Consider the following 17,225-nt stretch of genomic DNA (forward strand, 5'->3'; position numbering starts at 1 on the left):
TGAGGATAATCAAGCAGATAGGAGGGGTGCGAGGGAAGGTAAATGCTAATGGCTTCTTTTGAGCCAAAGCCAGAACAGTAGTCAGAAATCCTCACTCATGGGTTTTCAGGAAACTCCAGTAACGCAAAAGGCATGATTGGTGCAGCTGTTGAGCTGCCTCAGAATGGTTTGCCCATAGGGGTGCAGAGGGCAGCTGAGGAGCCAGTGCCCACTGCGGTGACTGCACTCATCCCAGCCAGGGCCTGCTGCCCACTCCACAGCTCTGACTGTGACAGGAGCTGGCGAGGGGCCAAAGACCCTTCTCCTCTCCTTGGACCAGGAGGCCAGCTCTATTTGCTCCTTCCTGGGAACTGCCCCCTCCCTGCAGTGAGCCCAAGCCGCACCCCCAGCTCCAGAGTGTCCATTTCCAGATCTTCCCCTTGCGTGACAGACTCACATAGCTCTCGATGCACATGGTTTTATTTTGCCACTTGAACTACATTTTTCCTGTGCTGGCCTGAAGGGGCAGGGGTGTGGGATGAGCTGCTGAACCATGGGCCACAGTTGTAGTGGGATGCTGCGTCCGAGTGCCTGTCACTTGACTCCCAGGAAAACTATCCTGCAGCCCAGGCATAGTGTTAAACTGAGAAGGGCTGAGGCAGAAACAGGCACGGTTTTTCCTCAGTCTGGTGAGGAATGGGTCCCCTACAACAGCTCAGTGGAAGCCTCCGGGCCTGTTCTGCCCCGAGCAGGCCAGTGGCAGCAGTGAGGCTGTTGTGAGGCTGTCTCTTTCTTCTTTGCCTTCCCCAGCCCTTTGGCAAAAGTCTCTGTGAATCCTGGGGAAGATACAGCCGGCCCCAACCCCTTCCCCAGCTCAGTGTCTGATCTGATGGAGGTAGCTTGTGGGTCCTGGCTTCCTCCAGTTCCGGCGGATCCGGGCACTGGTCCTCCTAGAGTTCACATACTGCTCACTGGAAGCCGTCTCCGTGGCACTGCTCTGTGGTTCAGCCCGCGGAGCACAGGGCTCTGCAATTCTGCAGGGAACAGTCATGTTAAGCCAACATCAATAGGAAAGACAGAACAGGGACTGAAGAGATTTTGGCCATGATGAACTATTAAAGCACACTGTTCAGAGCCAAATGAGACCAGAGCTGTGGTCTCATCTCTGCCCCCAGAGAGTTGCATGACAAGGCAAAGCTTTCAGACTGCTTTTCTGTAAGGGGAGTCGGACTAGATCAGGGGGTGTGACACTCTGTTTCTCCACCCTCCTCATCCTGTCCTGATGCAAGACCAGAGGGCAAGTAGCCTTCTTAAGATGATTCCAGCAGGGATTACTGATCAACTGAAATTCATAGGAGCAACAAAGCTGATCTGCTGCCCCAGCCCTGATGACCTCTGAAGGCCTGTTCAGATCTCGTGTTCTGACTGTGCGCCCAGAGCGTAACCCAGAGTGACTGCTTAGGCCACCTATGTGGTTCAGCTTGGTCTCTTGGGGGCTTGCTGTTGCTGAGTGGGCAGCGACCTAAGCAAAGAAGTGAAGGACTGGGGGAAATTTCAGGTGAAGTTTCTCAACAGGTTTTAACCCTGACGCCTCTATGGTACTCTTCTATGCTATTTTCTCAGTAGTCCCACAGCTCAGATTATCACCCAGCTTACTTTTGAATGTTACCTGTTCAACAACAGGTAAACAGGATTTTTTTTTTCCTTCCAAACCATAGTCCCTCCCTCGCTCCTGGTTCAGAATCACTGTGAAATGAGGTGGCACTGAGTGGACCCAGGCACCCCTTCCCATGGGAGTTCACAGGGTCACAGGTGACTCCAGCGGTGAGAGTCTCTTAAATCTCTTAAGTAACAGTCTCTTAAGTGCCAGCCACACGGTAGGCACTGTGTAGACCTGTAAACAACCCCAACGGCAGGTACTTCACAGGGTGGCCAGGTTAGCGGCTCCAGGCCACACCAGCCGGGAAATGGAGGAGTGGGCCTGTCGTGCTCCATGGCCTACCTGAGCCGGCTGCAGTGGTGTACCGAGGGGCCTAGGGGTTTCTGCCGAGGGGGCCTCTTCCTGCGCAGCCTCTTCAAGGCCTCGGCCACACGATGGTCCCCTGCACACTCCCAGACGATCTGTGCCCGTTCCTTGGCCAGCTGGTCCCCGCTGCGCTGAAACAGGCCCTGGATCTGCAGCAGCTCGGCGTCCTGGAAGATGTTGGCTGCGGCCTGCTTGCGGCCCCGGGCCTCCGGGGGGGCCCGCCAGGGGGGTGGCTCGCTGACCACAGAGGCAGGGGTGCCCATCCTGGGTGCTGAGGAAGGAGCAGGGGGGGACGTCAGCAGCTCAATGGGCCCTTCCCAAGCCTGGGGGTCGACCAGCGCAAGGGCTTCTGGTGTTTCTGTAAGCTGAAATAGAGTAAGTCTTGACTTAAAATCACTGATTTCCCAGGGTACCTTGGGGAGATAATAACGACAGTCAGACTTTACAGTGTTTACATGCCTGACCTATGTATTAAGGGTCACAGAAGGTGAGGATTGTGTATCCACTTTAGAGATGAAGATGCACACCTCAGATGTTAAGTGACTTTCTCATGGGCACAAAGCCATGTGTAAGCGCATAGCCAGAAGCAGAGGCCAAGTCTCTCTGGCTCCAGAGTCCACGCAGACCCCAGGCCCGAGTGATAACACCTGTAGCAGCAGCAGCTGAAATGTCTTAAGCACTCAGGTTGCAGGTACCCCCATAACAGCTGTACTCACATAACATCCTTGAATCAAGAAGGAGCACAACTGTCCTAGGCGGTGGATACTTTTTAACCTCCTCATGTCACAGATGAGGAAACTGAAGAATACTCTGATGCTGAGACCCAAGCTCTGTGGCACAGAGGCAAGAGAGGGGCTGTGGCCTTGGGCTCCACAGGCAGGAATCCGGCTTCTGGCCGCCTCTACCACTTACTGGCTAGGTGATCCTCCTCGCCTCCACTGCTTCCTGTGTAGACTTAATCAGCCATACAAGTACCTACTTCTTAGAGTTACTGTGAGGACTGAGTGAAGACACAGAAAGCATTAAGACCATGCGAGATGTCTCACCAGTCTGCTTTTCCATCTGTAACCCTGAGAAGAGCATCCTGTCTTCTATTTTCAAGCTCCGGGGTGCGGGGGCGGGGGGAGATGAGCCAAGTCCATGTAATTCAGTTAAACAGCATGAAATAGACCAATTAGATCTAACCACAGTCCGAAGAACCACAGAGAGAAAGGTAGGGACAGAAGAAGGGGCTATAGGATTGAAATATCCTCTCAGCGCAGAGGCTGAAATCTATGATAAGTTCAATAAAAGTTAGGCTCGGGCCAGTGCCACACCCCACCCCATATGCAAGAAATGAAAACTGAATTATCTCAGTTCTACGTAGTTTTCAGTGAATGGTAAAGGGATAAGAGGCTTACCCACCTTATCCTTCTCTTCACTACAGCCTGAAATGGCTATGGGGTTGGAAAATAGACTGGAGACCAGAAAGACCAAAGACTTGGCATTATACAGAACTGGCTTTGAGTCCCAGCTCTGCCAGGCTTCCCAGTTAGCTCAGATGGTAAAGAATCTGCCCGCAGTGTGGGAGACCAGGGTGTAATCCCTGGGTCGGGAAGATCCCCTGGAGAAGGTAATGGCAACCCACTCCAGTATTCTTGCCTGGAGAAGTCCATGGACAGAGGAGCCTGGCGGGCTACAGTCCATGGGTTGCAAAGAGTTGGACATGACTGAGAACTAACACACCCAAGCTCTTCCTGGCTGTGACCTTAGGCAAGTTACTCAATCTCTCTGGGCCTGTTTCCTCAACTAGAAAATGGGGCTAATAACCACTTCTCAGGATTATTGTAAGGGTTAAATGAGTCTAGTGTATATCAGGTCCCCAGTGGGAGCTAAATAAATGCAAATGCCCCTCTTCTTGGCCTTCTGGACTTTTTCACTTAGGTCAGGGGTGTAATGTGGACCCTCCTTTTCCTCTGAACACTCTGGCCTGAGCCAGCTGAAGGCCTTGCCTGTGCTCCCTTCTCCCTGCACAGTCCTGAGCCTAACCCAGGAAGGCCTGGTTGCTAACTCAGACCCCACTACACAGCTAATTACAGAGTTATCTGTCAACCAGCAGCCAACTTAAAAAAGAGAGACATTTGAAATAAATTTAAATAAAAAATGTACATACTCAACTGTAAAAAGTACAAAAGATCAGAATCATATAAATAAGAGCATTACCAGCTTCCTATCCTCAACCTACCCACCTGCAGACGTAACCCTTACTCTCAGCTGCCTTTGATGCTCTTGAGAATTTCAGCATCTCTCCCTCACATTCAGACTCCTCAGATATGACTATTCCCCACCCCACCTTGCCCTGGCCTTCCCTCCTCACCTCAGTAGCCATCCTCCTCATAATTTCTATACTCACCCTGTTCCAGTTTCTATCATAACCTGCTCTCTCTTTTGAAAAGATTCAGTAGCTAAAATAAACCTGCAGAAGATTTTCAGATAAATTAACTTTAAAAAAATTGTGCTTTTTATCTGGAAAATGGGAATTTTAAAATCTGCCTCTCTGTAGCCACAATTATGGGAATCCAGTTGAGACCTAATATGTGTGGTAATTAAACCTGTAAAGCTGGATGATATAAATATACTGTGACCAGAAAACAGCAGTCACCAAGTCACACTTTCAGGTTGATAAAGAGAAATAAAGGCTAACTACTATGGGGTGTCTGTCTTGCCGTGTGGCACTAGTGGTAAAGAAACCACCTGCCAGTGCAGGAGATATGAGGTACAGGTTCGATCCTTGGGTCAGGGAGATCCCCTGGAGGAGGGCACGGAAACAAACGCCAGTATTCTTGCTTGGAGAATCCGGTGGACAGAGGAGCCTGGTGGGCTACAAGTCCAAAGGGTGGCAAAGAGTCGGACATGACTGAAGCGACTAAGCACGCACGCCAGGGGTGTTTATTCTGAATCAGCAACATGCATGATATCATTTCATCCTCAAAACCATTGTTAGGAATCAGGCACTGTTAACCTCATTGCCATTCATAGGGGACTAAGGAGGAGCTGAAATACATAGCCCTGAGCCCTAGTCTAAGTGACTGCGGCCCGAGCTTTTGAATCACCAAGTTGCCCTCACAGCCTGGCAGCTCAAAGCACATTTCTTCCCATTATATCTGTGAAGACTATTTTACTATTCTTTTCTAATTCATGTAAGGGGAAACTCTGGTAGAGAGGGAAGAAGGATGAATGTCCCACACCCCAGGCAAGAGTCGGGGCATGGAGTTTGTTTTAATCTTCACTAGCGCCAAAGCTGTTTACAGGGTGACAGGCTGCCCCCAGCCTTGAAGCCATGAACCTATGGCACTCTGAAGGGGAAGAGCCCCAGCCTGCACAGAGGAAACCTGGAACTGCAACGCAGCCCAGAGCATAGAGCTCTGGCTTGAATCAGAGGACTAGCTTTGAGCCCTAGTGCTGCCACTCACTGGCTGAGACCTCAGGCACTTCACATGGCCTCTGTGGGCCTGTCTTCCTCTTACAGTTGAAAGGAAGTGTTTATTCTTATAGTCTCCAGGGTGTGTGCTGGTGTTGAGAGTCAGTGATTCCATGACAAGGCTAGGTCCACACGGAAGTGGAGATGAGTTAGCTTGTCTGCCAGGGCCCAGGAGCAACATGTGTGGACACGTCTGTATAGTTAGGTGCCAGGGAACTCCCCTTTTCTGCCCTCCTTAGTCTTCCTTGGAGGCCAGACACTGTTGTGCTGATGTGGGGTTAGGGTCTGGTAGAAGAAAAGAGAACTCACTGCTCGAAAGCATTCTAGTGACCTAGGCTGGCTATGGCCAAGCCCAGAGTAGACTCCTAGGCTGATCTGGGCAGTGGGAGAAGGGCTGATAGTCCTGCTCTGGGACTCAGGCAGTCTCACCCGCCCTTCAGAGAGACGGGCTATAGGATCAAATAGCAGCAGCTGTCTTAGGGAGGAAATGGCTCAGAGCCTGACTTTCCAGATGGTCCACCTCTACCAGGGCTGCAAGGCCCTGCCTCCAGCAGTCAGTTACAGAGTTACAAACAAACCAACAAGGAACCATGTGGGTGAGTCTGAGCCCTCAAGCCTCAACCATATCCTCATGAACCTTGAGAAGGTGTTGGCAACTCCAGATTTTGAGGTCCCTCACTCATTCAGACAGCAGAGTGAGGCTGGGAATAAAAATCAGTGGATTCCAAGTAGGATTAGATGGTAAACTTTGAGAAAGCTGAATCAGAAGGTTCAGGAGAAAATTTACTATCAGGAGAAAATTCTCTGTCGTTACTTTTCCACTGATTTCCTGGACAAGACCTGAATCCAGGGAAGTCAGTGTGTACTTGAACAATGGCACTTGTTTAAACTGGGAAATGAAACCATGGGGCTATTAAAAGATTATAAATGGATCTTTCATTTCAGAACTGACATAAAAGATAGGCATGGATCTGTGAGCTAATGAGTAAAGACTAATTGTAAAATCCTTCAATTTGATCCAAACTAGCTTAAAAATGAACTCCCAAAGTAAATATCAAATGTTGAAATTGAAGTTCAACTTGTTTTGAAACAGGAAATAAAGGAACTGCTGAGCTCTAACAAAGAAATATATTTAACAAGTGACTCACCACGCACTGAATTTGCAGTATACAAATATGGTGTCCAGCTGAGCGCTTTTTGTAATGTATGAAGCTCAGTTCAGACAGCTTTTCACACTGTGGTCTCGGGGAGGTGCAGGGAACTATGACAGGCACAACACACTCGTGTGACCTGGGCGGCAACTGAGCCCTCACTCACTCAGCTCAACCCCTTCAGATAGCACTGGTGATGATGATAATCTGTAACCTGAGGCCAAGGGCCTCTTAGAAAAAGAAAAAAAACCTGGAGGCTCTGGCCCAAGGCCCATATCATTTGTGGCCTTGGCCTGTTTCCCTGCCCACTGGACAGCAGCCAAAACCAGTGGTTCCTTCAAGCAGGAGGCTCAGTCCAAACGGCTATGTGGGTCCTGCCTCCCACAGGGCCTAGCTCAGCCAGTAGAGAACTAGATACAGGTTGGTCTACAATTCTGTGTCTCAGAATGTAGAGAAAGGAAATGGACCCTTTTCTCAGGTCAAGTCTCAGATATGACCTGAAAATAAACTCCTGCTAGATCTAGGAATAACTCTTTCGTAGAGTCCAAGAACCTTGAATTCTGGTTCTGCCGTTGATAACTGAGTACCTTGGCAGGCCTTGGTTTTCCCCTGCCTCAATTTGCTCATCATCAAAATGGTGAGAATAGATAACCCTTAGGGAATAGGGAGATTAATACTTTAGTATGCCAAGGATCTATCCCAGCACATTACATCATGAATGAATGATGGAAGGGAGTTGTTATTGCTGTTTAGTCGCTAAGTCGTGTCCAACTCTTTTGTGACCCTGCCAGGCTTGTCTGTCCATGGGATTTCCCAGGCAAGAATAGTGAAGTGGGTTGCCATTTCCTTCTCCAGGGGATCTCCCTGACCCAGGGACCGAACCTGCATCTCCTGAATTGGCAGGCAGATTCTTTTACGACTGACCTACCAGGGAAGCTGATGGGAGGGAGACAGGCTATTTAGCCACCAGGGACTATAGAATCTCTGCCATTTTCATTCTCACTGCTGTCATGAAACTCCCTCAGAAAGGGCCTTCACTCTTGGGAGAGCAGAGTAAAGGGAGAGAGGTTCATCTGTGGACTTTTAAATCATACCTGCAGTAGAGGCTCCCTGTCAAGCTTGCTCCCTGTCAAACGCAGAACAGCACTTCCCGAGAAGTAGTATCTTTAATCCTCACAACACCCCTATGAGGAGGCACTATCCTTCTTACACCCATTTTACAGATGAGAAATCTGAGCTCAGAAAGGTTTGGTAACTTCCCAAAGTCACACAGATGGGTAGGTGATGCGACTGGGATAGGAACCCTAGTCTGATCCCAGCGCCCACACTCTCAACCACTGCTATTTTTGTTCCTGACAGATGGTTGAGGAAGTCTTCATGGGGAGGAAGGACCCAGGAGGCTTTGAAACCTGCTATCTGCTTCTGCAGGTTTTGGAAGGTGCAGGGATCAAAGGCAGGTCTCCCACGACTGTGTGTCTGTGCCCTCAGCACTCCATGGTCCCATGGGGAGTTAGAGAGATTACTCACCAAGCAGGAGCGCAGAGCCGATAGACCTCAAATCGGGATGGGGTCAGCTAAGATGCGCCCACTCCAACCCCTTTCAACGCTTTCGAAAGGGCAGGCGCAGCTCGGGGCTTCCTGCCGCGATGGTGCTCACAAGGACCAGACGGTGTTCATCAACAGGACAAGACCTTGGGAGGGGTATCCTGGCCGAGGTCACACGACGACATCACCAGAACGGGGCTGCCCCTGAGTCTTAGACGTGGCCGCTTCGCATGATGGGCCCTAACTGGACCTGGGAGTTCGGGTCTCAGCGGCACCTCTGCTTTGGCAGCCCTCCCACCCACCTCCACCGCAGCAAAAGCTTGGCTGCCGACCTACGTACCTGGCCTCCCGAGGCGGGCCACCTCGGTCGCAGCCGCGGCTCCCGGGAGAAAGCGCTCCCCAGCGCCGGAACAGCCAATCCTCAGCCGAGCCTAGGTGAGAGCTCCCGGCGAGCCTTCCAAAATCGAACGCGGAGACACAGTGAGCCAATCGGCGGCCGTAAAGAGGAGAGGGGCGTGTCCCGGCTCCGCCCCCTTCTCGCCACTGGCCTGGAAATCAGAGTGCGAAAGGGCCCCAGGTCCAATTAGCGGCGGAGCAGCAGCGAGGGGCGTGCCCTCCCAGCCCTTTCCCTCCGCCCGCGGCCAGCCTCGCGCAGCGCCCGGAGGTGCCCCCTTCATTGACGTCAGTCCTCCAGGAGAGCGCGGTTTTGCTGGCTCCGGAGTGGGGGCGGGGCCGCATTCCTGCCCCGGGGTGCGGCGACTGCTGGCCCTGCCGGGTACACGTGACGGATGCCCCCCTGCTCTGGACCCGAGGCCTGTGCGCGCGGCGCCGCGTTCCTTGCTGCTGCGTGTGGCCCTCTGCAAACAGACTTGCAGCTCTTTGAACTCTACTCCACTTGTCTTCTGGCTCCAGCTTTGAGGGAGAGGAAGGGGCAGTCAGTGCGGTAGTCAGATTTTGGTTTCAAAGCCAGAATGTCGTGGGTTCTAATCTTGAAATCGGGGAATTTACAGCTTAGCAAAATGTTGAAAAACTAAAAACATTTAATTCTGAATTACAGTTGTGATAAACATTAGGAAGGAACCTAAGCTCCCTTGGGAAGGTCCTAGAAGGCAGAGTAATATTTTTTTGTGAAGGAGGCGTTGAGATTGAACAAGCATGAATCTGGGAAAAGAGGAGGTCAAATGCTAAGGCTAAGGCCAGGAGGTAACTTGATTGAGGAAGTCTTGAATTGAGGCCTGGAGTAAGGTCAACAAGAGAGAGAGAGAGGTGGGGAATAGCACTGTATGTGTTTATTTAATAGACACTTTATAGCACTTACAGTGTGCCAGTAATGCCAGTAAGACTTTACAAATATTAACTCATTTCATCCTCATGACAAATTTGTTTATAGAAATTCACTTTGACTACAGCTTGAAACTTGGGTTGGAAGGGCAGGAGTGGATGTAGGGTGTCCAGTAGGCCCTTGATCAGTACTTGTTTGCTTCATTGGAAGACAAGTTATTTGTGCACTGGTTTAAAAATGGTCACAAAGGGAGCCTGGGAGTAGGCAGCTGGGTCTCCCTGACTTCTTTTTCACTTCAGAGCTAACCTTTGTAGTCATTTGAGTTCTCTTCTGTAAGAGTTGCAAGGGGGGAAGAATAAGAGCCAGCACTTGGGACTATGGGTCCCCTTTGGCTAGGTGGAGGGTATATTTGGGAGCTGCTCTTCCTCATCCCATGGTCTCCAATTCCTCTGTGTCCTGCACAAAAACATTGACAATTGCTTTGTTGTAGTTTAAAGGGTTTTAACAGTGGTTTCTCTTTGTTGTTCCTGAAGCCTTGTGGAAATATTGAAAAGAACAAACAAATCATCAATGTTCATCTTCAATACAAAATATTGCAAAACCTTTCAGTCAACTGCTTGGCTAAGGAGGGTACTGTGCAGACATTTAAACCAAGAGGCTGGGCTTCTGAACCAGGAGCTCCTTCTACCTCATTCTCAGCGATAGGAAGGCCAAACTCTTGGCATATTGGTGCTTGGAGAGCCTAGGAACTCTGATGTCATGAGCTCTGATGAGCGTACCAGGATTGGAATTAGGAGCTTGTGGTTTCTGGGTCAGATGTGACTAAGGCTGGGTGGAGAATATCTGCAAACATCTTTGCAGGCATGTGACCATTGTGTGCTTACCATACAATAGAATAGTTTCCATTATTTCAGCTTCATGATTCAGTATTTCTGATGAGAAGATGAGGCACTTCCATAATCGTGTGGGCATGCAAAAGTGGGGCATCTGGGATCCACAGAATGCCTCTGGTATCCATTCCTCAACAGGGCTCTGTTTAAAGAAGGAAAGAAGGACTACTACTCTGGGGAATGGAGTCCTGGGTAATTCAGACCAACACCAGGTTTTTGCCAGGGATCAGATTAAAGTGAGACAATCTTAATTGGGTAGAATCTCCTTGGGAGAAATATTTGAGGGGCACCAAGAAACGCCATAATTGAGATAAATATTTTAATGAAATATCTTTAAAAATTAATGCAGAATATCTATGATGAATAAAATATTGACATTTGATGGCAACCCACACCAGTACTTTTGCCTGGAGAATCCCATGGACTGAGGAGCCTGGCGGGCCACAGTACATGAGGTCACAAAGAGTCGGACACAACTGAAGCTACTTAGCACAGCACAACCTAAAGATGGGTTGTTGCTTGTTTTATGACCCTGCCTCATTTTTCATAGAGAAGAGTCATTTTCAATCAGCCCATGGTTCAGGCAGGTCATCACTGTGTCCCCTGCCAATTGGATTTATGAATCTTGACAATAGTGTAAGAATAGATTGGCAACACAGAGATTTATATATGCTTGTGTTTTTTAATAATAGATTTGATAATTGCATCTAGGGAATGCACATTTTTCCTTTAGCCCTGAGCTCCACTATGGCTTAGCAAGGTGCTCATTTTTAGGGGAGTAGAGTCTAGGAAAATAATTCTACCTGCTCAGTTCAGTTCAGTTCAGTCGCTCGGTCGTGTCCAACTCTTTGCAACCCCATGAATCGCAGCACGCTAGGCCTCCCTGTCCATCACCAATTCCCGGAGTTTACCCAAACTCATGTCCATCGAGTCGGTGATGCCATCCAGCCATCTCATCCTCTGTTGTCCCCTTCTCCTCCTGCCCCCAATCCCTCCCAGCATCAGAGTCTTTTCCAGTGAGTCAACTCTTCACATGAGCTGGCCAAAGTATTGTAGTTTCAGCTTTAGCATCAGTCCTTCCAGTGAACACCCAGGACTGATCTCCTTTAGGATGGACTGGTTGGATCTCCTTGCAGTCCAAGGGACTCTCAAGAGTCTTCTCCAGCACCACACTTCAAAAGCATTAATTCTTTGGCAATCAGCTTTCTTCACAGTCCAACTCTCACATCCATACATGACGACTGGAAAAACCATAGCCTTGACTAGACAGACTTTTGTTGGCAAAGTAATGTCTCTGCTTTTTAATATACTATCAAGGTTGGTCATAACTTTCTTTCCAAGGAGTAAGCATCTTTTAATTTCATGGCTGCAATCACCATCTGCAGTGATTTGGAGCCCAAAGCAATAAAGTCTGACACTGTTTCTACTGTTTCCCTATTTCCCATGAAGTGATGGGACCAGATGCCATGATCTTAGTTTTCTGAATGTTGAGCTTTAAGCCAACTTTTTCACTGTCCTCTTTCACTTTCATCAAGAGGCTCTTTAGTTCTTCACTTTCTGCCGTAAGGGTGGTGTCATCTGCATATCTGAGGTTATTGATATTTCTCCCAGCAATCTTGATTCCAGCTTGTGCTTCTTCCAGTCCAGCGTTTCTCATGATGTACTCTGCATATAAGTTAAATAAGTAGGGTGACAATATAGAGTCTTGATGTGCTCTTTTTCCTATTTGGAACCAGTCTGTTGTTCCATGTCCAGTTCTAACTGTTGCTTCCTGACCTGCATACAGGTTTCTCAAGAGGCAGGTCAGGTGGTCTGGTATTCCTGTCTCTTTCAGAATTTTCCATAGTTTATTGTGATCCACACAGTCAAAGGCTTTGGCATGGTCTAGTTGCTCAACCTTAGGCAAATGACTTAACCCTCTGCTTCTCTATTTTCTCATCTGTAAAATGGGAATCATTGTATTAATACCCACCTCTGAGCATTGCTGTGAGGATGAGGTGAGTGCTATAGGCACAGTGCTTAATATAAACCTTGCTACAGATACTAAAGCAGCATTCAACGTCTACCCTCTCTATCCTGCAGGAATTTTTCCAGCAACTGTACAGTCACAAATGGTCCCCCAGTGGGGTTGAGGCTTATTCCCATGGGTTTGTTGTTGCTGAATGTTCTGTTCTGGGGAAAGCAGAGAGAATTTCCACACTCAGCTGACAAGCAACAGTGACTCTTGAGTCAACTCAATTTTTCTTGATAAATAATCTGATCATTTTAAACTTTTTAAAAAATGCCCTTCTGCTTAGGGCATTACACGAAGCAACTTATTACAACTCTCTTCTCTGAACTAACAGTCTGAACAGACTGAAAATAACAAAGTCCTACAGGCAAATGGTGCATTATAGAAACATCTTTTTAAAAATACACCACTCATGTTAATCTAACATTCAAGGTCAGTATTGTATTAGTCTGCTTGGTAGGCAAAAACAAAATACCACAGTGTCTGGGTGACTTAACAACAGAAGTTTAGTTTCTCACAATTCTGGAGGCTGAGACGTCTAGGATCAAGGTTCTGACTGACTCAGTTTCTGGTGAGATCTGTCTTCCTGACTTGCAGACAGTGCCTGCTCACTGTGTCCTCACAGGGTGTGAGAAAGAGAAAGCTGGCTCTCTGATGTTTTTTCTTCTAAGGACACTAATCAGATCAGACTCCACTCTTACGGATGCTCCCTGTTAACCTTAATGAACTCATTGCTCTAAGCTCAGTCACAGGTTAGAGCTTCAGCATATGAATTTTGGGCACAATTCAGTCCATCAGTTTAGTTCAGTCGCTCAGTTGTGCCTGACTGTTTGTGACTCCATGGACTGCAGCACATCAGGCCTCCCTGTCCATCACCAGCATCCAGAGCTTGCTCAAACTCATGTCATCCAGGACTTCCCTGGTGGTTCAGTGGCTGAGACTTCACACTCCCATGTAGGGGGCCCAAGGTTCAATCCCTGATCAGGGAACTAGATCCCACATGCCACAACTAAAGATCAAAGATCCTATGTGCCACAATTAAGACCCAGAACAGCCACATAAAGAAATAATAATGAATAAACAAAAATATAGATAAGTAGATACAGAATAAATATAGCTGTAAATGTGTTTATATTGTGTATGTGTATGCATATATATACATGTACACATGCATAACCATGAACATACACAAATATACACATTTCCCATCTGCCTGCTGAAAGGGCCTAGACGCAATGACACTCGAGGAGGAACAAGCAGTCTTAGCACCAGTTATTGATTTCTCAATACCATTCTCCACAAAGGGTTCCTTGGATAAATGCTTAATTCTACCTCTGGGATTGAGAAAGTTCAAGATGCCCTAGAACATCTTGTGCAAGAAAATAAGGAAGTACTCACAGAATGATGGGGATGTGTCAGAAGGACTAGGAGTCAGATTGTAAGGTCCCATTAGCCAACTGTGGTACAGCAAAATAGCATAGCACAGCAACAGATTATAACCCAATGAGCAAAATAAGGATATATGTTTATAGCAATATAACTATTAAGTAAGCAGAGGAGAAGAGAAAGCTCTTTCTTAGAGTAGGATGCCAGCTAATAAATGTAGAAGGAGCAAAGCAGTTGGGAAATCACTAATGCTTTCTAAAACAGCCATGTGGCCAATTACAAAAACAAGGACTGTAGTAGTTTTGCATATTTTCCCTCTTATATACATGGTATCTTTGTACATACTGCCATTTTTTCTTCCTCTTTCTGTTTTCATTTTATAAGTAAGCTGTTGGAAGTTAACGTTACAATTTAGTCCTTATGTGACACTATATTTTCTGAACTACTACAAAATTTGAGAAGTATTTAGTTGAGACTGTATCTCCTCGTTTTGGAGAGAGATGAGAATTGCTCACTTGTAAGAAAGATAGCTGCAATTCATTAGGTGGACATATGGAACTGTTTTGTCATTGTATGAAAGTCCAGATGTAGACAGAAGGTTGCATATGGAAGTTGAGTCCCTAAATACATATGGAGCTGCCTATGTATTGCGCCAGTTACCTCTGCGATAAGTGAGTCCATTAGTATTTCTCCTTTTCCAGATGCTGCAGTGCTCAGCTTTGCCGGTAGAGGGAACTGGCAAGACACTCCAGGAGGAAGGGCTTCTCTCCTTGGCTCTGGAGCGCTCTTCACAAACGTCTCCTTCAGGTTGAGGCTTCCCCGGTGCCGCACAGGTGGAGCACACGTGGACGCTTCAGGGCCAGGTCCTGCTCAGGGGCTCCCGCAGCGTGGACCGCTTCTTCAGCACTTGTATCCCACAGCACATGGCAGCCAGCAGTGCACAGTGGCTGGCAGCTTCCCTTGGCCCCCAGTTGAGAGGCTCGGTAGTAAGTTTTGAGGTGCAGCAGTTCCTTGTAAAGAACTTCCCCCAGTACCACAGATGGCCGATTTCCAGCAGGTTTTACCAGGACGGGTTGGTTTGCATATTAAAGATGTACTCACAGACAAGATGCCTGCTATCTCTAGACATTAGCTAACCCTGGGTGGTGTGGGTGAGGTGGGCAATCTCTCCCTAGGTTTGCAAGGTCCCAGATGTCGAAACATCACAGAAACAAAACAATTCAGCAAATAATAAAACATGATAGATACACAGGAATTCAGAGTCCAGTGAGAGTGGCTTGTCTGTACTCCACAAAGTCAGGACTTCATCTGGAAGTATTGAATGCAGAGGTTGACCAGACAGTTGAGGGTTGGAAGTCTTCTTTCCTGATGACTCAGGGCTACCTGAGTTTTGGTAAGGAAGGAAGAAACTGCCTTGTTTTTGTTGACATAAATTGGTGGTGGTTTAGTCTCTCAACCATGTCTGACTCTTGCGACCCCATGGACTGTAGCCCACCAGGCTTCTCTGTCCATGGGATTTCCTAGGCAAGAATAGTGGAGTGAGTTGCCATTTCCTTCTCTAGGGGATCTTCCCGACCCAGGAATCGAACCTGGGTCTCCTGCATTGCAGGCAGATTCTTCACTGACTAAGCTATGAGAAATTTGACATAAATTAGAAGACCCTGATGCTGGGAAAGATTGAAGGCAGGAGGAGAAGGGAATGGCAGAGGATGAGATGGTTGGATGGCATCACCAACTCAATGGATATGAGTTTGAGTAAACTCCAGGAGTTGGTGATGGACAGGGAAGCCTGGCGTGCTGCAGTCCATGGGGTCGCGAAGTCAGACACGACTGAGTGACTGAACTGAACTGAAGAAGTCACAATGTCATTTCTGCCATTCCCTTGTGCGTGCTCAGTCATGTTTGACTCCCGCAACCGCATGGACTGTAGTCTGCCAGCCTCCTCTGTCCATGGAGATTCTCCCGGCAAGAATACTGGAGTGGGTTGCCATTTCCTCCTCCAGGGGATCTTCCCAAACCCACGTCTCTTGCAGCTCCCACAACCTTGAGAGACAGGTCGAGGTTATCTCCACTTGACAACTGAGGAAAATGACAGACTGACTAAGCTAGGAACCAAATTTAGATTTCCAGAGCACTAGAAACGCTACTGGAGAAGGCAATGGCAACCCACTCCAGTACTCTTGCCTGGAGAATCCCAGGGACGGGGGAGCCTGGTAGGCTGCAGTCCATGGGATCGCTAGGAGTCGGACACGACTGAGCAACTTCATTTTCACTTTTCACTTTCTTGCATTGGAGAAGGAAATGGCAACCCACTCCAGTGTTCTTGCCTAGAGAATCCTGTAGGCAAAGGAGCCTGGTGGGCTGCCGTCTATGGGGTCGCACAGAGTCGGACACGATTGAAGCGACTTAGCAGCAGCAGCAGAAACGCTATAGCTATCTTAAAGTCCCTGAATCTACCTTAACTGTGAACTTTCCCCAGCCTTACAAAGACTCTTTATAAGACATGACCCACTCAAACCACACAGCCAAAAAAAAAAAGCAAATCTGGTCTCTCCTTCACTCCAGTTTGGGTCTGCAACCTCCCATTACCACTGGGGCCTCTTAAGGTTATGGTGAATCATGGAGATTTCCCCTGATGCTGGTTCTTTCAAAGCTGCATGATATTCGATAAGTCACACAACCTCCCTGGACCTCCATTTCCTCATTTTCAAGCAGAAGTGGCTTAACAGCCCCTGGCTCACAGGCTTGTTGGGGGAAGTATTGAGACAGGTGGTGCGTGGCTGCCAGACAGCGCTCTGCAGCTGTTGATTCCTGTTGGATCATTTCCAATTTTATTCAAGACTAAAAGGCAGTGGTGGGATTGACTTGGGCCATCCTGGCTCAGGGGTCCATCCTCACAGGTGAGGCCTCTCCTTTCCCCCAGCAACAGGGTTCCCTGGGGTCTGCACATTGCATCACAGATCCCAGCAGGAGGGAGCAGCCCCTCAAGGGTGTGGTCTCAGGGCCACCCACCTTGGCAGCCCACAGTCACTCAGTCCTGGGGAAGCAGCCTTTTGAGCCAGTGTCCTGGGTGGCTTCACACAAAGACGGGCCTCAGGGGGTACATCTGGTTCCAGGTCTGGTCCTGGCCAGCCTCCCCTGGGGAGGAGGGCTGAGTTTTGCCAGAGTCAAACGCCTTCACTGCTGGCCCAGGCCTAGTCTGTGGCCCCTTGCTTCTGCTCAAAGATGCCTCATGTCTCCTGCAAAGGCCTAGGCCCTCCTTGAAAGCTAGATTAACAAGTTCAAGAACCTCCAGAATCCCACCAAGCTCCATTCAAAGGAGACCCCCAACCCATCACCCCCATAGCCCTTGTTTCCGCAGGCTGGTGGGAGTCATGTGGAGAGCAAGCCTAGAGACCCACAGGTGAGAATGTGGGTTCTGGCCTGGCTCACAGAGCTCTGGTAGAGGCCCCTGTCCTGCAGCTGTAGGGGACTTCCTGTTTAGGTACCATCCCA

General features: G+C 48.5%; 1 protein-coding gene across 5 annotated transcripts; it reads right to left on the reverse strand.

Moving 5' to 3' along the window:
* Positions 1-441: 441 nt before the first annotated feature.
* AVPI1 (arginine vasopressin induced 1) lies at positions 442-8,656 on the reverse strand. 5 transcript variants are annotated; one of them, XM_055424944.2, is made up of 4 exons: positions 8,502-8,638; positions 8,144-8,411; positions 1,982-2,370; positions 442-1,013 (listed from the first exon to the last, which is right to left on the reverse strand). In XM_055424944.2, the coding sequence occupies exons 3-4, from the start codon at positions 2,266-2,268 to the stop codon at positions 854-856; spliced, it is 447 nt and encodes a 148-aa protein (XP_055280919.1). In that variant the 5' UTR covers positions 2,269-2,370; positions 8,144-8,411; positions 8,502-8,638; the 3' UTR covers positions 442-853. The 5 variants fall into 5 exon arrangements, with proteins under 5 accessions (XP_055280919.1, XP_055280917.1, XP_055280920.1 ...); XM_055424942.2 differs by lacking the exon at positions 8,144-8,411 and having other exon boundaries at positions 8,502-8,656; XM_055424945.2 differs by lacking the exon at positions 8,144-8,411 and having other exon boundaries at positions 1,982-2,276; positions 8,502-8,652.
* Positions 8,657-17,225: the final 8,569 nt, after the last annotated feature.

This window comes from Moschus berezovskii, chromosome 12 (assembly GCF_049115385.1).
Source record: "Moschus berezovskii isolate FMDL1 chromosome 12, NW_MosBer_1.0, whole genome shotgun sequence".
In the NCBI taxonomy this organism is placed as follows: domain Eukaryota; kingdom Metazoa; phylum Chordata; class Mammalia; order Artiodactyla; family Moschidae; genus Moschus; species Moschus berezovskii.